The sequence below is a fragment of the Euleptes europaea genome, chromosome 19 (genome assembly GCF_029931775.1).
Source record: "Euleptes europaea isolate rEulEur1 chromosome 19, rEulEur1.hap1, whole genome shotgun sequence".
NCBI classification, from domain to species: domain Eukaryota; kingdom Metazoa; phylum Chordata; class Lepidosauria; order Squamata; family Sphaerodactylidae; genus Euleptes; species Euleptes europaea.
The window spans coordinates 28989363-29014196 of NC_079330.1; the positions used below are offsets into that span (position 1 = coordinate 28989363).

Sequence of the window (24834 nt, forward strand, 5' to 3'; positions counted from 1 at the left end):
GCATCCAAATCTCCAGGAATTTTGGCAACCCTAATGTGCAAAGCAGCTGTGTGTCTTTAAGGGGTTTGCATGGGTCACAGCCTAATTGAAACGAGATGCCAGCTTAAACAAAGTTTTGTGGACAAGTTTTTCTGCCTTGCTAATATCACATTTAAATCAGGCCTTGGGAGAGGTAAGGAGGTTGGACGAAAGCTAGGTGGTGTGTTTTGAACTTTGGGGGTGGGGAGAGTAGGCAACTATCTGGGGGAGATGAGAGAGTGGTATTTTGTGCTGTAGAATGGGATTGCTAATTTGGGGCTTGTTTTAGTATAGTCGGTCATTTTTTTGCCTGCCAGTTCAGATTGCAAATTGATTTTGATGGTTCATTGTTAATTTCATGCTTTTCTGTGACTTGCTACAGGAGGCACATATGCTGCAGCAGTGTAGAAATCTTTAAAACAAATCAGTCCTTAAACCGCCTTTTGAACAACTTGGCATTTTTTTAGTATTGTATTTTTTGGCACGCGTTGCACACAAAAAATGCATTCTCTCCTCTGTTGTTGTGAGTGAGGAAATCTCCTGTCACTGTAGATACGGGTCGTACGAGTTTCATGTTCTCTTAAGAAGATTCCCTACACGTTATTATCCAAATATAGTAAAGAGAAGGGCTGGTCTTGGCAGGAACACCCATGTGGAAGAAAAGACTTGGTAGGGAAATGTTTATTTTTCAGTTAACGTCCACTCTAGACAGACCAGGAATTAAAACAGCATTCTGAAACTTTTTTTTTTCTTGTTTGGTCATTTGTTCTAACTGTGGCAAAAAAAAAAACCACACACACAACCTGTTTCTGTTTTGGTTTGCAGCAGTCTTTAAAGTTGCTTTATAGAATGACTTCCTGCCAGGTTGTACAAGACGTTCCCGTGGGAAGGATTGCTATCTTTGGAGGAACTCACGGCAACGAGTTATCAGGGGTGTTTTTGGTCAAGCACTGGCAGGAAGACGGGACTGAAATTCAAAGACCAGGGTTGGAGGTGAAGCCTTTCGTTGCCAATCCAAGAGCGGTAGAGAAGTGTTGCCGGTATATTGACTGTGACCTGAACCGGGTTTTTGATGCTGAGAATCTGGGGTAAGCCTTCCTCTGCGTGTTTGTGAGTGTTTTGTGTGAAAGCTGATGCATTTTAGCACTGGGACTGGTCACCCACTTTAGGGTTCCTGTGCAGCCATTTTGAGGTAAGGCGCCACATGTGTTTATTGTAGGGTTGCCAACCTCCAGGTGGTAGCTGGAGATCTCCTTCGATTACAGCTGATCTCCAGGTGACAGAAATCAGTTCCTCTGGAGAAAATGGCCACTTTGGCAATTGGACTCTATGGCATTGAAGCGCTGCCCTCTCTAAACCCCGCCCTCCTCAGGCACCACTCCCAAAATATCCAGGTATTTCCCAACCCGGATCTGGCAACCCTAGTTTATTGGCTGTGGTTTCCCACCCTACTGTAACAGCATTTTATATGTTGTGTGGTAGATTATCTGGAAATCAGTTTTTGCTGGATCAGCACAATTGTTTGCAAGAAACCTTTGCTCGCCTTTGCTCCAAATTCACAAACAATTTGTTCTCTGTGCTGAAGGGAGCTATGGGCTTGTGTTTTTTAAAAAATAGCAGCTCCCTCCCCTTCTGCATGATAAGCTGCTTTTGAAGCTGAGGCATTTCAAAAGCAATATGTAGTGTGGTGGGAGATTTGGGTTACCAGGTCCCCCTTGGCTACTGGCAGGAGATGGGTGGGATATGGTTGCCAGATCCAGGTTGGAAAACTCCCGTAGATTTCGGGATGGAGCCTGGAAGGACAGGGACCTCAGTGGGGCACAATGCCATAGAGTCCACCCTCCAAAGCATGGATTTACTCCAGGGGGACTGATCTCTGTAGTCTGGAGATGAACTGTAATTCCGGGGGATCCCCAGGTCCCACCTGGAGGCTGGCAACCCTATCCAGGAAGACAGATGGAGGCTGTCAGTCAAAGTAAAAATTAGAACAGTGCTACCAAATGTTTAGGATTGCCAGGTCCCTCTTTGCCACCAGTGGGAGGTTTTTGGGATGGAGCCTGAGGAGGGTGGGGATTGGGGAGGGGTGGGACTTCAATGTCAGAGAGTCCAATTGCCAAAGCGTCCATTTTCTCCAGGTGAACTGATCGCTATCAGCTAGAGATCAGTTGTAATAGCAGATCTCCAGCTAGTACCTGGAGGTTGGCAACCCTACACATGTTGTAGCCCCACTGTTTCAACTTGTAAATCCCCACTTGATTTTCATGGCTTGTGCCAATTCAGCCTGTGAATCTTTGTTTTTGTGCCATTGTCTGTTTCCCCTATGCCAGTGTTTTTTTCTGTTGCAATTAATATAATTTTTAACATTGTTTTTGAGCATATGACATAAAATAGTGTAAAAGAACCAAACTGGCAACATTTCCCACAAAAAGTGGACAAAATTAAAAGGCACATCACAACAAGATATTCAGCTCCCCAAAACAAACAAATTATACTGAGCAAGTCTATTCCCTGTTCTGGTTTCCAGCCTTTCTTAATTAATTATCTTTACAGTACAACCATATAACATTAATAAGGAACAAGCAATTAAAATAACGCACTTTGCTTTAAAAATGCTAATTCCGTAGAATACTAACAGCTAGGATAAATGTTTATTGTGAATTTGTGCTGGGTTTGCTGTACGTGTGTAAAACGAAAGTACTGCTGTTAATCTGAGCTTGCAGTGTAAGTGTCCTGAAATGAACTTCCTGTGCAATTTTAGCTTTGTTGGACAGCACAGACATAGCGTGACATAGCCCAAAGTAAAACTGCCAATCTATTTTCAGTATAGATGTGGCATCTCTTAGCATAGTATGAAGAAGGATTTCGAAATGTAATACAGCATTTATCATACAAAAGGTTTTTCCCCCCAATACAGTGGATGGCATAGAAAGATGAGACACATAAATGAATTAATCATTGTCCTAACCTGGTAGAGGGATCACTGAAGCAGATCCTAGATTTTTTTTTAATGAGAACTTCCTGCTAGTTCCATCACCTACCAAAGTCCATAATACTAGTTAAACAATAAACTTTTGATATACTGATAGTAAACTTAACATTGTCTGCAAACATGGAATGAGGAGAGCCGGCACCATAAACTGGGATAAGAAAAGAGCCAACTTTATTTTCATTGCTCAAGAGGGATCTGCAGCTCACACAGGTCAAAACCCCAGAGCTAATTGCAGTGTGGACAGTTGGTGGTATGCAGGAGAGTCAGGCATCATCTGTTTCATGGATGAGATACATAAATTAATCATTGTTCTAACCTGGTAGAAGGAAAATTGAAGCAGAGTATTGAAGCAGATCATAGTTGTTGTTGTTTTAAATGAGAACTTCCTGCTAGTTCCATTACCTACCAAAGTCCACAATACTAGTTAAACAAGAAACTTTGATATACTGATAGTAAACTTAACAGTTGCTTGCCTTTCTTAAGATTGCCAACCTCCAGGAGATATCAAGCTAATATCTCCTGCTATTACATTACAACTGATCTCCAGCCCATAGAGATCAGTTCACCTGGAGAACAAGGCCACTTTGGCCATTGGACTCTATGGCATTGAAGTTCCTCCTCTCCCCAAACCCTGCCCTCCTCAGGCTCTGCCCCAAAAATCTCCAGGTATTTCCCAACCTGGAGCTGGCAACCTTAGCTTTTCTGGAGAAGAAGACGAATGGAAAAGTTACCACACACTGTAGGTAGGGTTGCCAACTGCCAGGTAGTAGCAGGAGATCTCCTGCTAATTCAACTGATCTCCAGCCGATAGAGATCAGATCACCTGGAGAAAAATGGCCGCTTTGGCAATTGAACTCTATGGCATTGAAGTCCCTCCCCTCCACAAACCCTGCCCTTTTCACAAACCGTGCCCCAAAAATCTCCTGCCGGTTGAGAAGAGGGACCTGGCAACCCTAACTGTAGGGTTGCCAACCTCCAGGTAATAGCTGGTAATCTCCTGCTATTACAACTGATCTCCAGCCAATTGAGATCAGTTCACCTGGAGAAAATGGCCGCTTTGGCAATTGGACTTGATGGAATTGAATTCCCTCCCCTCCCCAAACCCTGCCTTCTTCAGGCTCCGCCCCAAAAACCTCCAGCCGGTTTCCAAAAGAGACCTGGCAACCCTACCACACACACTGAAAGCTATTTTAGTCATTTGTCATTTTATTAGCAATCACAGTAATCCAAGTGGCTTCTGTGCACATTTTGCTGTCCACTTGAAGAACTGTGTGAGTAAACTAATGCTTTGTGCAGAATTCCTTGGCTGATTTGAATATGTATATGCCAAACCCTCTTGAAAAAGTGGAAATCCTGCTGATCTGCAGTTTGTGCAGGGGAGTGGGTGGGGCTCTGCATTCCTTGAGGAACAGATGCTTAGCAGGATTTAATCGTTCTAAAAAGGGCTGCCACTCTGTACATGCTTTGTTGGGTCAGCACCAATATGCTTTCGTTAAACCCTTCCATATAAGAGTGTTAACATAGCATGAGGCAAAATTGAAAATTACATACAGTGTGTGATCACACCTCTGGGCGGGAGACATCCACTCAAGGAGCCAAGTCACAAGAAGGGAAAAAGTCAGCCCTGCCATCTCCCACCAAATTTCAGCCTCCAGCTGGAGAATCAGGGTGGCCTCTGGTGGCGGGGCCCTCAGAAATAATTAATGCTCTTTGTTTTTGTGTGAACACAACCTGAGAAATCAGTGTCAGTGACAGAGGTCGTGAATGCATGGGTACTTTCACTCACGTTTGCCCCCAGTCTGAATCAGTTGTTCCTTGGGGTTCTGCATGAGTTTTCCATTCATTAGAGATGACCTCATGCCCAGCCCTCGCAATGTCCGAGTCTTCCCATTCCTATGTTAACCCAACACTTCCATCTTCCCTGAGCAAAACCCGGGTGAAATACCTGTGCAAGAGGCAAAGTGCGGGGTACGCAAGCTTGGTTTCTCTCACAGCCAATTACAAAGCAGCATGTCTAGAGGTGGGGACTGAAATACTTCCTTCTTCCTGGGTTATAGATCAAGTCAAGCCTGAACTGACCCTAGAAGTTAAAATTACTAAACTGAGGCTGTTGTCTTCTCATAATGTGACTAAAGTACAAGAGTCACTGGAAAAGACAGTCATGCTAGGAAAAGTTGAAGGCAGCAGGAAAAGAGGAAAGACCCAACAAGAGATGGATTGACTCTATAAAGGAAGCCACGGCCCTCAAATGGCAAGATCTGAGCAAGGCTGTTAAGGATAGGACATTTTGTAGGACATTGATTCATAGGGTCGCCATGAGTCAGAAGCGACTTGATGGCACTTAACACACACACACACACACACACAAATGCAGCTGTGCTTGCTATGATTTAAAGAGCTATTTTGACCTCTGCTGGTGAAAATTTGCTTGTTCCTACAAACTTTCCCCAGCAGAGCCCAGACCAGCTTGGGGACGTCCGACTTTCAGCAGGAAAATGTGACAAAGGGAAGGAATTAAAAATCTCTTCTTGCCTCTTGCCGGTCTTCCCCTTTAAATGGCAACAGCTATATCATTTAAAAAAAAAACACAAGGATAGTGGTCATGTGCCATGTAGTTTTATTTATTTAAAATATTTTTAAACTGCCTTTCTACCCTGCTGAGGTTGCCCCTTAGTTCCTCCCTTGGGGACAGGTAAGAGTTGGTTCTTTTTAAACTGGGATATAGCCATTTCTGTTTGTGATATTTTTGTATTTCTGTCAACAGGAGGAAAGTTACAGATGATACTCCATATGAAGTGAAAAGGGCTCAAGAAATCAATTGCATGTTTGGCCCAAAAGGTAGCCACAAAGAAGCCTATGACCTTATCTTTGATCTTCACAACACAACAGCTAATATGGGCAGCACTCTTATACTGGAAACCTCCAGGGATGACTTTACCATTCAGCTGTGTCGTTATATTAAGGTAGCGAAGGTCGAAGCCTGTGCTTTCTTCTCCGTTGTGTGTCAAGACGTTTTAACATTCTAGTGCTATGTGTCAGAAACTTACAGAATCATTTAGGCTCCCTGTGTCACCCAGAGACAGAATAACGTGTGCTTTTATCTTATACCCAGCTTACTGGGGGTAAAGTGTAGACAACTGGGGAAGGCAATGGCACCCCCCCTGTAAACATAGGTCTTTTATTTTAATTTTTTTAAATAAAACTTATAATATAACTTTAGCCCTGACCTGGATGGCCCAGGCTAGCCTGATCCCATCAGATCTCAGAAGCTAAGCAGGGTCAGTCCTGGTTAGTATTTGGATGGGAGACCACCAAGGAAGTTCAGGGCTGCTGTGCAGAGAAAGGCACTGGCAAACCACCTTGGTTAGTCTCTTGCCATGAAAACCCCCAAAAAAGGGGTCGCCATAAGTCGGCTGTGACTTGACGGCACTTCACACACACACACATATTATAACTTTAAAAAGCAAAGCAATACAAACATCAACCAAAACATATAAAACACATAATATTTCCGAGCAAGCAGTCGCTTTATGAACCTCCTCCATCTGATTGTAGACTTTTAAGTATATTTTCCATTCTGGAAATTGTAGGATTCCATACTTCCTCTAAATCCTCTATGTTTTTGTCATTTTGGTAATAAGTCAATTTAATCAAAACATACCGTAGGTCTCTTTCACTTTATCAAACCAACTAATTAAATCTGGTGAGGTTTTTTTCCTTTCCAACATCTAGCAAAATTTACTCTTGCTATTGTTGTTAACATGTGGATGCCCTCCCAGCTCATAAAAGTAACATCAAGGGCCGCCCTAAAGCAGGCCTGTGTTGTTTGGTTAATAACTCCTGTAAATTTAAAGTTAGGCAACTAGATACTTGTCCCCCTTTCGCTCAGGCATTTCTCTTACCCACCAAGGAACTGTCAATTATATTAGTTAATATTTATATTCCCCCTTTTATTGACAGTACTGCATCCTCATCAGTTTGGAACACAATAAATGCCTATCTGAACAAACTTTTAGATTCAAGACCTGAAGCTGCCCTTTTACTTGCTGGGGATTTTAACGCCAGGTTGGGCCATAATAATATGCAGTTGATTAATTTTATGAAATGGGATGCTGAAGATTTCATACCATTCCCATTTTTAGCCCCTAGGTCGTCAAAAGACTCTGTTATAAATCAGAGTGGTCATCATTTGGTGGAACTTTGTGTGAATTTTAATCTATGTATACTGAATGGTTCTTTACAATATGATCCCTTTGGCCAGTACACTTATATCTCCCCGCGCGGTTGTAGTGTTGTTGATTTTGCAGTCCATTCAGCTGACCTAAGTGATCACATTGTCAATTATGTAGTTGGCAATCGATCAGAAAGTGATCATCTACCCTTGCTCCTGACTCTTAAGACTAGTTGTGAACCAGCCAAGCCCTTTTTGTCGAACCAGGATCAGGATCACACTGTCAGCAAGTATAAGAGGATTAAATGGTCTCCATCTACTGCGACCCAAATTCAGCAATGGATACATAGTGATACTGGGCAGCAGTTATTTAATGAACTACTAAATGCTGAAACCCCAATGGTGGCATTGTCAATATATAACAATATTGTTGACAGACTTGGCGACTTTGCTCAACCAATTAGTCATAGGTCCTCTAAATGCCTAAATAGCACCTGGTTTGATGTTGAATGCCTTGCTGCAAAGAAAGAGCTTCGCCATCTGTTTAAGTTGATGCGTTCAGGCCTGTTACCTTGGGTCCCTTCAGTGTACTGCGAAAAGAGAAAGGGGTACCAAATTTTGCTAGCCGGAAAAAAACATGCTTTTGCTATGGAGAAATGGTCGCAGTTATTCCAAGCATTTAATAGTAAAAATAGCAAAGCTTTCTGGTCACTAATTTCAGGACTTAATTATTCAGTTGGCGGCAACTCTGCAAGTTTAATTCATGCTCAGGCATGGTTTTTGCACTATTCTAATGTTTTTAATGTGAAGTCCCCAGGGGTTTCTATCAGAGAATCTTTTATAGCCCCTGATGTTCCAGAATGGCCTCCTGTCACTTGTGACGAGATAAGAGAACATATTATTAGCTTAAAATTGGGCAAAGCCCCGGGACCCGATGGTATTCTTGCAGAGCTCCTAAGGAGTAATTCCGATTGGTGGGCCCCGCCACTCGCACACCTCTTCACGCTTATAGACAAATTTGGTATCCTCCCAGATTCGTGGCTGAATTCTATCATAATACCATTGTTTAAGAAAGGTGATCCCAGCAAACCAGAAAATTACAGACCAATTAGTCTTTTGTCTATTATAGGAAAGCTCTATGCCAAGCATCTCCTCAAGAAATTATCTGAATGGATGGCCCTTCATAATCTCCCAGGGAAAGAGCAAATTGGATTTTTACCTAACCATTCTACAACAGATCATTGCACAGTTCTTGCATTTTTGGCAGAAAAATATCTTAAGTTCCCTAGAGGAAAGTTATATGTTGCTTTTATCGACCTTCAAAGAGCGTTTGACACAGTCAATAGACAGATTTTATGGGAGAAACTATGCCATATGGGCCTTGACCAACGCCTTTTGTTTTTATTACGTAACCTCCATACATCCAATACCTGTCAAGTTAGATTCGATGAGGGGAGCCTTTTAACCCAAAAAATCCCGGTGACAAAGGGCGTAAAGCAAGGCTGTGTACTGGCACCATCCTTATTTAATTTATTTATTTCAGATCTCCCTGCTTTTTTAGCTAATACTGATGGTCATGCACCTAAGCTAAGCTCTGAGAAAGTCCCTATTCTGTTATGCGGATGACGCAGCAGTCCTATCCCTTTCAAAGATGGGTCTTAAACGTTTATTAGCTTCTTTTAACCTATTCTGTAAACTGAATTCTCTATCTATTAATTTTGATAAGACCAAGATCCTGATCTTTTCTAAGACTTGGAAGCAATCAGTTTGGAAAATTGAGGGAAGAGAAATCGAACAAGTGAAAACGTTTAAATATTTGGGGGTCTCTTTTCATTATAATTTAAAATGGATTGCACACCGTAATCAGTCCCTAACCTTGGCAAAAAATAAGATGGCTGCAATAACTCGTTTTTACTATAAGAAGGGTAACCATTTTGTTCCGGCCGCCTTACAGATTTTCCAAGCCACTGTGATCCCGCAACTTTTGTATGGAATCCCAGTTTGGATCCAGGGTTTTAATAAAGAAGTGGAGCGTTTCAGGGCAGTTTTTTTGAGACGCATCCTTGGCGTCACAAACTTTGTTTGTTATTTCTCTCTGTGCGCTGAGCTGGGACTGCACACGATAGAATCTGGTGCTTGGATCACTACAATCAAATACTGGTTACGCTCTCATTTTCGATCCCCCCCAAGTAGTTTATTGGCAGCTTTACATACTGACTCAACTGTTTCTAGATGGTCTCGGCTTATCTTAAATAGGATCAGATCACTCGGGATTGATCTTGATTCCTTGTCCAATTCCAGTGAATTATATATTTTTAGGACAATCCAAAAAAGGATATGGGACAGTGATTCCCAAATAATAAAAGCCGGTGCTGAAGGTATCTGCTCCCCTCGTTTTTTAGGCCTTTCTTATCAAACAAATTCTATGGCCCAGTATTTTTTTAACGTAACTATACCCTCTCACCGTAGAGCATTTTTGTTGGCCAGATTTAATATATTCCCTTCAGCTGTTGTTAGTGGTAGATACAAGGGAATACCACGTGAAGCAAGATGTTGTAGGTGTCAATGTAAAGAACCTGACACAATACAACACATTCTCTTGTACTGTCCACTTTTCACACAGCTTCGATGCAGCTTAATTAGCTCCCTTCCTCAATTTACTATTGCAATGACTACTGGAAACATAGCCCATTTATTGGATGACAAAAGCTTTGAAGTTACCACTCAAGTAGCCGAGTTCCTGGCCAAGGTCCTAAAGGAGGGAGAAAGAAGGAGGGGAACCCTCATTTAATTGTTTATTATAATATTTGCCGATGAACTGTGTATTCATTCTTTTTGGATCCATGTCTAGCTGCTTTGCATGTTTGCTTTGTTAATGTTAATGCCAATAAAGGTTCTGTTTTCTGTTTTCTGTTAACATGTGGAGGAATATATTGAGATGCTTCCTATGCATGAACATAGGAAGCATCTCATACATTTTTATGTATGGCTGTTTTCCTTGCCGTCACCCCTCCGATGACTTCGTGTCTTTGTTTTTTAATTCTGTATGCTGTTTCCAACCGTCAGAGGTCACCTCGCTCACCCCTTGCGTTTCCCTGCGTTTTCAAATTTGAGATAAAACAGGTCCCTGAAAACGCAGGCAAAATGTGGGGAAATGCAGGGGGAGAGTGAGACGACCTCTGATGGTCGGAAACAGCAGGCATAATCAACACAAAGACCCAGTCGTCAGAGGGGTGACGGCAAGTGAAACAGCCATGCATAAAAGACCATTGTCTGCCTAGTAAATGTCGTGATGTGACATCACCCCAAGGATTAGCAATGACCCGGTGCTTGCACAGGGGACTACCTTTACCTTATCTTATAAGTGGCTCCTATTTCCGGCACAAGAACCATAGCAGTCAGGATATGTGTATTTTAATTCATGTAATGTGTAAGCAATCATTGTTATTGTTGGGCTAGTCTGAGCTTCCTTTTAGCCCCCGAGACACATTGTAGGAAGGGGATATGGGTGAATATGGGACAGGGATTCCAGCTGATCAGAAAAAAAATAAGAGTGATATTTTTTTGTGCAGCTCCTTCACCCCATGCTAGAACCTAAACCCAACATATCTGCCTGCACCAACCACAGGAACAAACAGAAGGTTTGGTCTAGCTAGAGCAGGAATACCTAATCCATTACACTCTGCCTCTCACATCCCAGGATCTTTTAAATCAGGTGTCCCCAATAGGGTTGCCAACCTCCAGGTACTAGCTGGAGATCTCCTGCTATTACAACTGATCTCTAGCAGATAGAGATCAGTTCACCTGGAGAAAATGGCCGCTTTGGCAATTGGACTCTATGGCATCGAAATCCTTCCCCTCCCCAAGCCCCACCCTCCTCAGGCTCCGCCCCAAAAATCTTATCCTACAGGAAGTGGAGTCAAAACCTAAAAAGCCTGCCTCATGAATAGGGTTGCCAGCTCCAGGATGGGAAATACCTAGAGATTTTGGGGGTGGAGCCTGAGGAGGGCAGGTTTGGGGAGGGGAGGGACTTCAATGGGATATAATGCCACAGAGTCCACCCAAAGTGGCCATTTTCTCCAGTGGAACTGCTCTCTGTTGCCTGGAGATCAGTTGTAATAGTGGGAGATCGCCAGCTATCACCTGGAGGTTGGCAACCCTACTCATGAAGCAGCGCCAAACAGAACACCTCCCTCTTCACACCTGGGAAGAATGAAATCTCGAAGGGGAAATGGAATGGAACCACACACTAACCAAGGAAAGCCCATTTGCTTTCCAGTCATCCTTCAGTGGAAAACTCTTTCATTTGAATGAGGGATGCCAGTGACAAGCCCTGCTTTACAGTGGCCCAACCACACTTCCTGAAAAGCTTCATGGGCACCAAGGGAAGCACTGGAGGGCACCATGGCACCCCCAGGCACCAGTTTGGGGAACCCTGTTTTAAATCAAAAGTTGGCAATGCTATTATGGGATCAGGGCCATGGAAGGCCCTACGATGGAACCCAGACAACTGCGAAAAGGCAATTTTATTAATTCGTCCTACCTCAGGGTTTTCCACCATGGTGTGGTGGTTATTTGCCATTTACCATCAGAGAACCACCAAGAGGAGCTACAAGCTACATCTGTTGTGCAGCCTAAAGACAAATGTGCCCTTTTTCAACTTTACAAAGGCAACCAAGGAGTCCATGAACACTTCTGAGAATGAGCACCTCCCACCAAAGAAATGATATACCCAATCCTGCCTCTGGGAGACTTGTTGGGGCGTTAGCAGTATACTAGGACTGGCTACTACCCAGATTTTATTTTTTTAAATTTCCTCCTAACTGAATTTATGTATGTCAAAATTATACTTGCAGCAATGCTGCAATGTATTTTTTAATAATTTCTTTTTTTAAAAAAAGCGGTGGTTTGGAGCAGTGGAGTCTGATCTGGAGAACCGGGTTTGATTCCCCACTCCTTCACATGAGCGGCAGAGGCTGATCTGGTGGACTGGATTTGTTTCCTCACTCCTAAACACGAAGCCAGCTGGGTGACCTGGGGTTAATCACACTCTCTCAGCCTCACCTACCTCACAGGGTGTCTGTTATGGTGAGGGGAAGGGAAGGCAATTGTAAGCCGGTTTGATTCTTCCTTAAGTGGTAGAGAAAGTTGGCATATAAAAACCAGCACTTCTTCCAAAGCTAGAAATGCTAAAATTGGTACCTCAATATCCAAGAGAATTCTTGCATCGGGCCTAATGTTAGAACATAAGAAAGGCCCTGCTGGATCAGACCAAAGCCCATCAAGTCCAGCAGTCTGTTCACACAGTGGCCAACCAGGCGCCTCTAGGAAGCCACAAACAAGACGACTGCAGCAGCACCATCCTGCCTGTGTTCTACCGCACCCAAAATAATAGGCATGCTCCTCTGATATTAGAATAGGTATGTAGTATGACCAGTATCCATTCTAACTAATAGCCTGAATACCCCTCTCCTCCATGAATATGTCCACTCCCCTCTTAAAGCCCTCCAAGCTGGCAGCCATCACCACATCCTGGGGCAGGGAGTTCCACAATTTAACTATGCGTTGTGTGAAAAAATATTTCCTTTTATCTGTTTTGAATCTCTCGCTCTCCAGCTTTAGCAGATGACCCCGTGTTCTAGTGTTATGGGAGAGGGAGAAAAACTTCTCCCTGTCCACTCTCTCCAAACCATGCATAATTTTATAGACCTCTATCATGTCTCCCCTTAGCCAGCTTCTTTCCAAGCTAAAGAGCCCTAAGCGTCCTAACCGCTCCCCATAGGACAGTTGCTCTAGTCCCTTAATCATTTTGGTTGCTCTTTTCTGCACGTTCTCAAGCTCTGTAATATCCTTTTTTAGGTGTGGTGACCAGAACTGTACACAGTATTCCAAGTGTGGTCTCACCATAGATTTGTACAAGGGCAGTATGATATCAGCAGTTTTATTCTCTATTCCTCGTCTAATTATGGCCAGCATGGAATTTGCCTTTTTTACAGCAGCCGCACACTGGGTTGACATCTTCATTGAGCTATCCACTACCACCCCAAGATCCCTTTCTTGGTCTGTCGCTGCCAGCACAGATCCCATCAGTGTATATGATTAAGTTGGAATTTTTTGCCCCAATATGCATCACTTTACACTTTGGTGGAAGGAGAGAATAGCCTTTCATAACTGGCAACATCCGATCTATGCTGTGGTTTTTGTGAAATCAATAAGGCAGATGCTTGCCCTAGGGGAAGAGGCAGGATGCAGAGAAGAACAATGAATTAAATCATGAGGTCATAAGGATCTGTTTTTAAATTCAGCTGAATGCTGTCATTTTTCCCAACACAATGTGATGTTTAATCTTTGCTTTCCTGTTTAACTATTTATGCCCATCAGAAGGTCACTGTACATTTAAGAATAAGTGAAGAATATCATATAGCTAAGCTAAATGTAGGAGTATATGGAAAGACATTTCCTGGTAGACTTTGTTAGGTTTTTTAAAATTTGAAAACTGCCCTAAAAGCAGCAGAAAGAGCACTGCAACATTAATTTTCCCCTTCGCTGTTGAATTAACATTGAGATCATGTTGATTTATATCAGCGCATGTCAAAGTTCAGTGGAGCATATCTGATTCAATTAAAAAAATACAACTTAGTATGTTTTCTAAAGAGGTCCTACGAATTTTAGGACTGCAGGAAACTGCAGAATGAATATCGCAGACTGAATATTAAGAGCCTTTATCAATAGGGTTTTATTTGCATAACGAAAAAAAAACATTAAACAAATATTTTCCACAGGATGCTTTGGCTCCAGAAACCTGTGCCGTTTTCCTGATTGAGCATCCTAACTTGAAATATGCAACGACCCGGTCTATAGCAAAATATCCTGTTGGTAAATATGGATGTTATTAGTATTGTCCAGTTCTTAGCGAATAATATGGAATTGTATCCTCAGATACAACAAGGGACACATCACTGGGAGGTCTTTGCATGGGTCTCCTGAGCATTGCACAAATGTTGCCTGTATGTTTCCTCCAACAGGACAGGTAGCAGCCGCTTGAGTTTGGGAAAACTGTGTTGCACTGTCGTCCCAATTAATTCCTTATGAGGTTTACTAGTTGCCTTCCTCCCTGGGGCAGGCAACTGTCCACCCCTGCACTGCATTCCTTGTGCTCAGTGGAGCAGCGGGAGGAAAAAAGGGGGAGCTCAGGCACCATGATGTCACTTCCAGGCATACAACTGGAAATGATATCATGGCACCCACGATGCTCTGTTAACTTCCCCAAATCTCTGTGGTCCTCACTGGAAGTGACATCATGGCAACAGCCACTTCCCCCTCCACAGGCTCTGCCCCCCCAAATGCTCTTAGGGGGTGCGATGTTGCAGCATTGCCAATAGAAAATTACTCAGGAGATCATAGATGAATGAAGCTACAAGGGTCTCCAAATCTGATTGGTGCACTGATAGAGGGGAAGGCTACAGACTGTTTTTTGGGTGAAAATCACTCCTTCAAGCAGCTTTCCTGCCTACAGGATTAGAGATACTGGGTTCATGTATTTTTTTACCTTGCAAGAAGAAAAGTCGTGGGGAGAGTGTTGTTTCTTAGACAAAGAGCCTGCAGGAGAAGCATTAAGAACCACTCCCCCCGCCACTGTTCTGGTCAAATCTGGAGCTCTTCCCCACTCATGGAAGCAGTTTACATGTCTCCTGTGCTGCATTTGCTTTGTCCCTCAAGTACCAGGACAGCAGAGAAGATAAGTCACATGCTTCTGTCCCGTCTCACCCAGCATTGACTGGCACAAGGAGGCTGCTTCTTTGACTGGTGGTGGGAACCATAGAATCATAGAGTTGGAAGGGACCACCAGGGTCATCTAGTCCAACCCCCTGCACAATGCAGGAACCACAATGCAGAGTGACTGCAGCCTTTGGTGCTGTTGCTGCTATGGTGGATAAAGCTAGCCCTATGATTAGGGAGAGCAAGGTGGCCTGCCTTAGGCAGCAAATTTAGAGATCTCACTAAAGCAGCATGTCCCAAACTTCCGATCACTGTGGCTTGCCTTTTTTGGATTAATAGCATAGGCATTTTTCACTCTCAAATCATTGACTTTTACAGCGGGCAAGAAATTCTCAGGGAAGGCCCTTCCTCCTCTGCGTTTAGGGTTGCCAGGTCCCTCTTCACCACCGGTGGGAGGTTTGTGGGGTGGAGCCTGATGAGGGAGGGGTTTGGGAAGGGGAGGGTCTTCAATGCCATAGAGTCCAAAGGCCAAAGCGGCCATTTTCTCCAGATGAACAGATCTCTATCGGCTGGAGATCAGTTGTAATCACTGGAGATCTCCAGCTAGTACCTGGAGGTTAAATAACAATAATTACTTGGGCTGTATTGAAAGTTACTCAAATGTAGACAGCCACTATGGCAAAAAAGTAAAACATACACAATGAAACAGTGTCTAAAGTAAAGTATATTGTTTCACAAAATAACTGGTAATCCTACCAGAAAATACTAATATATTCAACCCTGTTACTTCACAGGGTTGCAAAGAACTGAAATATTTTTTCTTTGAAATGTAAGACACCACAGTGCTTATAAATATAAACTAAAATTATAGCAAAACAAGACAGGCATCCGGTATAAGTCCTGTTTCAAAAGGAATTTCTTCAGTTGGTGAGTATAATAATCACAGTCACTTGGTTAGTATCAATGTTCAAAATAAATACTCACCAGCTGAAGAAATTCCTTTTGAAACAGGACTTATACCGGATGCCTGTCTTGTTTTGCTATAATTTTGATTTATATTTATAAGCACTGTGGTGTCTAATATTTCAAAGAAAAAATATTTCAGTTCTTTGCAACCCTGTGAAGTAACAGGGTTGAATATATTAGTATTTTCTGGTAGGATTACCAGTTATTTTGAGTACCTGGAGGTTGGCAACCCTATCTGTGCTTCGATATTCTAGATGTATCAGATAATTGGAAAGAGGTATATTCAGACCAAGAGACAGCATGGTGTAGTGGCTAAGGTGTCAGACTAGGATTTGGGAAACCCAGGTTCAAATCCCCTTGGAAGCTTGCTGGGTGGCCTTGGGCCAGTCACACACTCTCAGCCCTGACCATGGCTAGTATTTGGATAGGAGACTTCCAAGGAATACCAGGGCGTGACTTGGAGGCAGGCAATAGCAAACCACCTCTGAACATCTCTTGCCTTGAAAACCCTATGGGGTCGCCATAAGTCAACTGTGACTTGACAGCAAAGGGAAAAAAGGCCTAGACCAGAAACTCAAACAGAAATACAACAGGCAGCTAGTTCCCTGCGTGAGTCAGTCTTCTGTACCTCTGTATTAGGAGTGATGGAATGCTCCAATCTCACTTAAGGCAGAGGCTGGGTGGATTTATTCAACCCCAACTACAGGCAAGGCCAAAGCAATCAGTGGTGGATTAGAAACAGAAGAAGAATAAGAGTTGGTTTTATATGCCAACTTTCTCTGCCACTTAAGGAAGAATCAAACTGGCTTACAATCACCTTCCCTTCCCCTTCTCACAACAGGCGCCCTGTGATGTAGGTGAGGCTGAGAGAGCTCTAAGAGAGCTGTGACTAGCCCAAGGTCACCCAGCTGGCTTCACGTGTAGGAGTGTGGAAACCTATCCAGTTCATCAAATTAGCATCCGCTGCTCATGTGGAGGAGCAGGGAATCAAGCCCAGTTCTTCAGATCAGTCCTCCACTCCAAACCACTGCTCTTAACCACTACACCATGCTGGCTCTCCTGATTTTGGTCTCAGAAAATGTGTGCCTGCTAGTTATAAAAATATAAACTACTGGGAACTGGAAAGGTGAAAGGAACTAATAACGAGGAAGAAGAGCTGTTTCTGAAGAGGAGAGTGTCATATTTCAAGAAGGATGTTGGCAAATTGAAAAAAAAGTTTGAGGCATTAGCCAGTCTAGCATGCTGAATAGCTTGGCTTGTGTGCTGGATGAAGATATGAAAGTTGTTGAGAATGCTTAGCTGAACCAAAGGTGGGAGTTAGGATGCAAAGATTTTCCTGGCTGTCCCAAAGAGAAGGGCACTGATCTTTCCTTCATTTGCTTGCAGGTGTGGAAGTTGGTCCTCAGCCCCAAGGAGTTCTTAGAGCGGATATTTTAGGTAAAATGAGGAAGATAATCAAACATGGCCTTGACTTCATACACAGTTTCAATGCAGGTATAGTACTGCCTTTGCAATCCAGCCAGAATGAAATGTCTTTTATGGTGCTACAGATTCATTGGAGGAAAGTAGTTGTTTCTTGTACTTAAGGAACAGTCTTAAGGGCTAAACCAGATGTGACATCTTTAAACAAATTGGGTGCACATGCAGCTCCAAAATGGGGCAACTAACACCACCTGGGGATGTTTTGATTTGGGGAAATAGGGCAGGATGAAGGCAGAAGCCCCTCCTCTGGTGCTGCAGTCCTGATCCAGATTGGGTCCCTGTGGTACTTTAAAAATCTGCTATATGGTTGCGGGAGAGTGAGCCAACTCCTTTAAAAACATTAGTCCAGGGGTGTCGAACTCATTTGTTACGAGGGCCGGATATCACATAAATGTCATTTGGTCAGGCCAGGCCATGTGTACACGCTCCAATCGGCCATGTGTACCAGCCCGCAATGGGCTTGCCAACCCAGATTGGGGCTGGGAGGGTGTCTGCATCAGTTGGCAAGGGGCCTTCTGATCCATGCCACTTGCCAGCTGGGACCTCCACGTGGTCCCAGCCAGCAAGTGGTGTGGATTGGAAGGCCCCGCCGTCCAGAATCAGGAGTTGTGGGGGGGGGGGGGGGAGGCTGCCTTGGCTCAGCTCACAGGCCAGATAACAGTGCTCAAAGGGCTGAATCTGGCCCCCGGGCCTTATCTTTGACACCCTTGTATTAGTCTGCTTTGGCCCTAAGGAGATCTACTGTGCAGCAAGTCCTATGTTATTCAGTGGGGCTTACTACCAGAGAAGTGTCCTTAGCATGGCAGCCTTAATGCAGTCAAGTATTACTGAAGATTAATTCCACGGTTCCCCTTCTGTATATTTGTGGCCAAATAATTTGCAAAAATTGTAGGCAGGTCTTTTAAAAAAAATATGTACCTGTTCAATGTCTATATATAGGTTGAGTATCCCTTATCCAGACTTCTTGGGACCAGAAGCATTCCGTATTTTGGATCGTTCCATATTTTGGAATATTTGCATATATACAATGAGATATGGGGATGGGACCCAAGTCTAAACACGAAAGTCATTTATGTTTTATATATACTTTATACGCGTAGCCTGAATGTAATTTTAAACAATATTTTTAAATAATTTTGTGTGCATTGAACCACTGATGGCACTGCTGAGGGCCTGTGAGTAATCCCTGCTTGCCGGCTCAAAATGTCCAGTTTTTGGATCAGTCTGGATATTGGATGTCAGGATAAGGGATACTCAACCTGTAAATGCAAAATAATAATGTTTAAAAAAAAAAAAAAACATTTATACTTAGCTGTCCTGAATTATAAAAAGAACCTGCACTTGGTAGGGGTTATAGCTTTCTGACAGTAGCCTCTTCTCCTCTGAAGATATGGTCTGATGGCATCCAATCAATATAATTCCTAAACATTATAATCTACTGACAACAGGATAAATTTTTCATAAATTCTGTCATCTGCAAAATATTTCCTATGCATCGTACACTGATGCACATTGAAGTCCCTGATTTTTAGCCATTCCGGTAGAATTCAGATCTGAGTTTTATGCCTCATTGAATATCTGGGTCATCTTTCAGTAACTCAGCCTCCTGAAGAAAGAAACCTTTTCCTGAGACTAGCTCTAATTACATTATTAACAAAACATAAACAACAATACATCTCTCAGCATTATAAATTCAGTTTTACATCAGTTTCCCTAACGATACTAGGACTAATATGACTTAATAGGTTTTTTTAAATCCTTTTTCTCTTAGGGAAAGAATTTCCACCATGCACAATTGAAGTTTACAAAATAATGGAGAAAGTAGATTATCCCAGAAACAAAAACAATGAGATTACTGCTGTTGTTCACCCTGACCTGCAGGTAAAGATATACAATTTTTCCTTCATATCCTACAGTTGTGAAGATCTTTGCCCCCTCTGATTAGGCAGACAACTCATGGTTGGGAAATTGCTGGAAATTTGGGGTGGAATCTGGGGAGGGCGGGGTTTGGGGGAGGGGAGGAACCTCAGTGGCCTGTAATGCTGTAGAGTCCACCCTCCAAAGCAGTCATTTTCCCCAGGGGAATTGATTTCTGTCATCTAGAGGTCAGTTCTCATTCTGGAGGTTGGCAACCTTATGTCTGATGCAGAGGAGGGCAATGAAGATGGTGAGGGGTCTGGAGACCAAGTCCTGTAAGGAAAGGTTGAAGGGACTGGGTATATTTAGCCTGGAGAGGAAAGGACTGAGAGGTGATATGATAACCGTCTACAAGTATTTGAAGGGCTGTCATATAGAGGATGGTGCGGAGTTGTCGCACCTGAACCAATGGGTTGAAATTAAATCAAAAGAGTTTCCGGCTAAACATTAGGAAGAATTTTCTAACAGTTAGAGAGGTTCCTCAGTGGAACAGGCTTCCTCGGGAGGTGGTGGGCTCTCCTTCCCTGGAGGTTTATAAACAGAGGCTAGATGGCCATTTGTCAGCAATGCTGATTCTAGGACCTTAGGCAGATCATAAGAGGGAGGGCAGGAAAGTTTGCATTAGTGTTTGGCTTTCGTGGTGGCCCTTTCTTACATGCCCAGGGTAGTGCCGATTGCCACTTTGGGGTCAGGAAGCAAATTTCCTTCAGGCCAGATTGACCAAGGATCCTGGAGGTTGGGGTTTTTTTTTTTGTTTTTTTTGCCATCTTCTGAGCATGGAGTAGGGGTCACTGGGGGTTTTGGGGGAGGGGAGGTAGTTGTGAATTTCCTGCATTGTGCAGAGGTTTGGTGTCTCCCTTCCTGGGAACCGCTTATCTCGGGGCTGCTTGGCCATGTTTACTTTCACAGCCTGTATTGCTTTTAAACATGTAACCTGCCTATGTTTCTCCATTACTAGCCTCACCTGCCTCTAGGCAGTCAGTCCTTTAATCTGTCTTTTTGCTCCTAATAAAGTATTACTGCTTCAGGAATACCTGCCTGGATGAGTTTGCTTATGGGATGCTAGGGACAGACGCCTGATCCTGACATTTGGACTAGATGACCCTGGTGATCCCTTCCAACTCTATGATTCGAATCCTCTAACAGAAATATTGTGTTTTGTCGTTTTCCCGGGCCTTCAAGGATCAAGACTGGGAGCCTCTCAACCCTGGCGATCCGATGTTTATAACTTTTGAGGGAAAGACAATCCCATACGAAGGAGACTCCATCATATATCCAGCATTTGTGAACGAGGCTGCTTATTATGAAAAGAATCAAGCTTTTGTAATAACTGTAAAGCAAAAATTAAGTGCCAAAGGCATAAGATCCTCTCTGTCGTAGAAATGGGAATGATGGTTCTGATAAAGTCTTAGGGACCAATACAATACAATGCAGATGTTTTTGGTCTTTGCAACTCAAGATGGCCGGAATATATAGAGTAGGCCATAACTTGGTTTGGGAATTTAATTAATCTTGTGTAGTAAGGAAATATTCTCAAGCACTTTGAAGGCAATATGCACTACCAAAATTGTACGTGTCTTTATGGATCTCCTGTTTTAGTGGAGTTTATTTTTATGCATTGAGATAAGAATTTAAAAGCTTTTAATATTAACATGTTTAATAATAAGGCAACATGATTTATATTTAATGTATTCTATACCTATTTTCTGAGCCATGAGATAAATAGTGGCCATTACTGAAAAGGAGGAAGAGGTACAATGGATGAATTTAACCTTTAGGGGTTTTATTTTGTAGAGTTTTATACCAATAAGGGAATCTCCTTTCAGATACCGTAAGTTCTACCAGGGCAGGAGGTTAGCTTGTATCTCTGCCACTATATCAGAATCTGGGAGGCTATCCTAATATTATGCAACAGGAAATCTGTGGAGGTAGGACTCCAAGGTGTAGATTACTCAGTGAACCATATTCTGAGTCACGTATTAATGCCGTAATTTAAATACTTTTAGAATTGGGGTAGGCAGACTACCAAAGGGGGTAGATAGCCTAAAACAAGGACATCTTTCACAAATTATTGTTAAAAAATAAAATAGATTTTTTTAAAAAGCCCTGCAAAGGGGAAAACAACCACTGGATAGCATTTTTAATGTAATTTTCCATTGCAGTGAAGAGATGCATTTTTCTATTTAGTTTGATTAACTGGTAAAGTTCCTTGTTAACTCTATAGGTGGTGCTAAATGCAATTTATTATTTTTGCCCCCTCCTGAACTGAGCAATTAAGACTGTTATGTATACTTCACCTCTTGCCTTTAGCTTAAAAAAATGAACTTTTTAAAACGCAGGGAGGGTTTATGAGTGAAAGCTGACATGAAAGAAGAATGTTCTTATACTACTGAATGTTAACATATTCTAATTAACCATAAGGGATGTATTGTGAGAATAAAACCACAAAACACTCTTAGTCAAACCTTCATCTTCCAACACTTTGAGTCTCTCTTTCCTTGTTTAACCTATGCTACTTAACTGGTATAATATTGCAATGCCGCAATAAAGGCAGTAAGCTAAAACGGTAGTGAGATGTTTAATTTCAAAAGTCCATTTTATTTGCAATAAATATTTTTAAAAATAGAACAATTATTTAAATAGAAGCCATAATGCTTTTGTACGACTCTGGCACCAAATAACATCTCCTTTGTTGAAAGGTGTCTCCTGTCAGCCCAACTGGCTCCCGAACGTTGAAGGGAAAGCAAGCGCTGTGTTGGCACAGGTGCACACTGGCAGGAGCCTTCGGAAACATGCTGGGCCTCGACCGCACCAGGGTTGGCCCCTCTGGCTGCCATAAAGACATTTCCAAGCATCAAAAACTCAAAAGCATTCAATCAAGATCCGTCAGGACTAAGACACATTCTGCAGGGATGACTAATAAATATGGTTGCCAACATCCAGGTGGTGGCCGGAGATCTCCTGCTATTACAACCCCTCTCCAGGCGACAGAGACCAGTTCCCCTGGACAAAACGGCCACTTTGGAAGGTGGGCTCAGTGGCATTATACCCCATTGAAGTCCCTCCCTTCTGCAAACCCTGCCTTCCTCAGGTTCCACCCCCAAAATCTCCAGGTATTTCCCAACTTGAAGCTGGCAACCATACTAATAAATACCACACGCACACACCCCAAATAAATTATCAATCGCCTCAAACGGCTAGGTAGCATACAAAATGTAAAAATAAAACACGCCCCACTCACAGGTTTACAATCTCAGCGTCCTCTCACAAGTTAGGGCTGCCACCCTGATGAGGGGACGTAGCTCTAAGGCCAAACGATGTGGGTCGCTGGATTGCATGTTCTCTTTCTCCCGCGGATTTGTAAAAATAAAATAAACTGCAGCCACAGAAGCTCCAGTCAGAGGGGAGACCCCCTGGGGGAGAGGGCTTTTTAACCCTTCCCCCTCCAGTGGTTTTTAGCAGCAGCTGCCACCTGAGCAGTAAGCAACCTTCTAGGCAAGCAGAGTCAGGTCCAGCAGGAAAACAATTCCCAAAGCAGTCAGTGTTGAGCGTTTTGTATTGTGGTTTTATTCGAAAGTCTGAAATGTGTTTTCCTTTTCGTACCTTCATTGTCCCCCAAGCATCTAAAATGGTCAGCACTACACAGCTCAGCAAACAGTCTTTATGCTTCGATGAGAAGTAAAAATGCTGTCCCCCGAAAGGAGGAAAAGAAATTATACATCCAAATGGTAAGCCTTAAAAAATATTTAAAGAAGAACTTCTTTAAAAAAAATGTTAAGACACATGGTTTTGTTTGGCCGGAGGGGAAAAGGCACTCTGGTGATTACCAGCTATCTTGTAGGTCAAAGCACAGAAGTCCTCTTACAATCTCTGACCTAACCAAAGATCTTTGGACTGGGAAAGATGCTGCCATTTGGAGGTCGACCACACCAACAGGCCTTGCCCTCACACGGCCTACTGCCAATCTGTCTGTCTTCTGAGTTCATTCCTTCATTGCTCGGACCAAATGCTCTTTCCTTTCTTGGCTGCCATCCGTATCTTCCCTTCTTAAACAGGTTAAGAAGGTCTCCCTCAGGCAATAGCAGTGCCTCTCATCTTGACCTAAACGTCACTCTGGACAAGCTGGAGGAATGAAAGCCATGGTGGGAGCTGCAGAAACCTCTCTGACCTATTTGGTCCTGCAATATGAATAGTCTTATGTGCTCTTATAAGCCTCTAAACGGAGGTTTCGGGCAAATCTTCAATTTCTTCATATGTATTCAGAGTGATCTTACTGTTACTTCTTGATGCATCTTGCATTCGATTGTAATCTAAAAAAAAGGGAAATAGTTTTGCAGTTTACATTTTTTTTCCTAATTAAAATTCACAAATTTATCCACTTATGCTGTGTTTCATCTTGGCTCAAGTGGAGGATATATCAGTGGCAGCAAGAGGAAGTTGTGCCTCTCTAACATTTTGCAAAGGGGAAACTTTGTGGGTAGGCCCTATTCTACTCAAGACTGATACACAAGGCTGGGGACTTTTGAAGTAACTGCCCCCCAGGGAAGTTTGCTAGCGACCCAGAGTTTGTGTGGACAGAGCTCCTTGTGAGTCTGGCACCAGGATCGTGACACGCTTGCCCGAGAGAAGGAAAACGAAGGATGATAACTGGGGAGTATACACCACAAACTGTTTGGTGTAAAGTGTGCCAGTTGGAATGGGTCTAAAATTCCAATCAACCTTTATTGGTATACACTCAGAAACATAACATTAACAGTGCACAAAATACTCTGGCCATTCATTTTCAGTTTAAATACAGTTTAAACTTTGGTCCTAGTTTTGACAACTTCCATCAGAAATTCCGCCACCTTTAAAGTGACTTCAGGAATAGAATCATTCAATAAAAACCGGCATACAGAGGATTCTTGGCTAGATTTCATTTTATCCATCAAGAGTAGAATTATTTTTTTACGGGCCTGTTGTGCAGATGATAATTTATTATTATATGCTGTAGCGTGTCATATTGACTCAAGCCACATACATACAATTTTTCTCGAAAGGGATATTTTTAAATCTACCATTTAGTACCTCTGAAGGAAGGGCATTAAGCCTGGCGAGCATAAATGCCCTCCGTTGAAGGGGTTCTTCAAGTGTAACAAAGTACTGCTATAATTTCCCATATTTAACTTGTAAACCTAACTTAAGAGGGGAGCATGTTGATGGAGTAAATTGACATATTTTTGTTGTTCTTGGTCTAAAATTGATCAGCTACTGGTCAAGGAATAAACAGTTACACACACACATCAAGAATTTCCTCTGTACGCAGGACGGGTGGATTCCCCGTTCATTTTTGTGGAATTCAATTCATTTCAAGGACATGTACACATATCCCCTTGTTTAAAATGAATTAGATCTCCAGAAACAAACATGCACCCCGATATGTTTCAAAGACCCATTTGTGCATTTGGTCTCTCATGCTCAGAATAGATTATTAAACTAGAATTAATGTGTACGCACAAGTATATATTTAAACAATACTGTGGACAAGAATGCTACAGAATGTTTTAAGAAAAGGACATCTCTAAATATGATG

General features: G+C 42.7%; 2 protein-coding genes across 2 annotated transcripts in view; one reads left to right on the forward strand and one right to left on the reverse strand.

Moving 5' to 3' along the window:
* The first annotated feature begins 867 nt into the window (after window positions 1–867).
* ASPA (aspartoacylase) lies at window positions 868–20642 on the forward strand. Its single transcript, XM_056865338.1, has 6 exons — window positions 868–1106; window positions 5772–5970; window positions 13961–14054; window positions 17250–17357; window positions 19117–19226; window positions 20445–20642. The coding sequence occupies exons 1-6, from the start codon at window positions 868–870 to the stop codon at window positions 20640–20642; spliced, it is 948 nt and encodes a 315-aa protein (XP_056721316.1).
* Window positions 20643–23469: 2827 nt separating this feature from the next.
* Window positions 23470–24834, reverse strand: part of TRPV3 (transient receptor potential cation channel subfamily V member 3) — a 40188-nt gene continuing 38823 nt past the window's right edge. Inside the window, exon 17 of the mRNA XM_056865026.1 lies at window positions 23470–23572. Coding sequence (XP_056721004.1) covers window positions 23478–23572 — 95 coding nt within the window. The 3' untranslated portion in view covers window positions 23470–23477. The remainder of the gene's footprint in view (window positions 23573–24834) is intronic.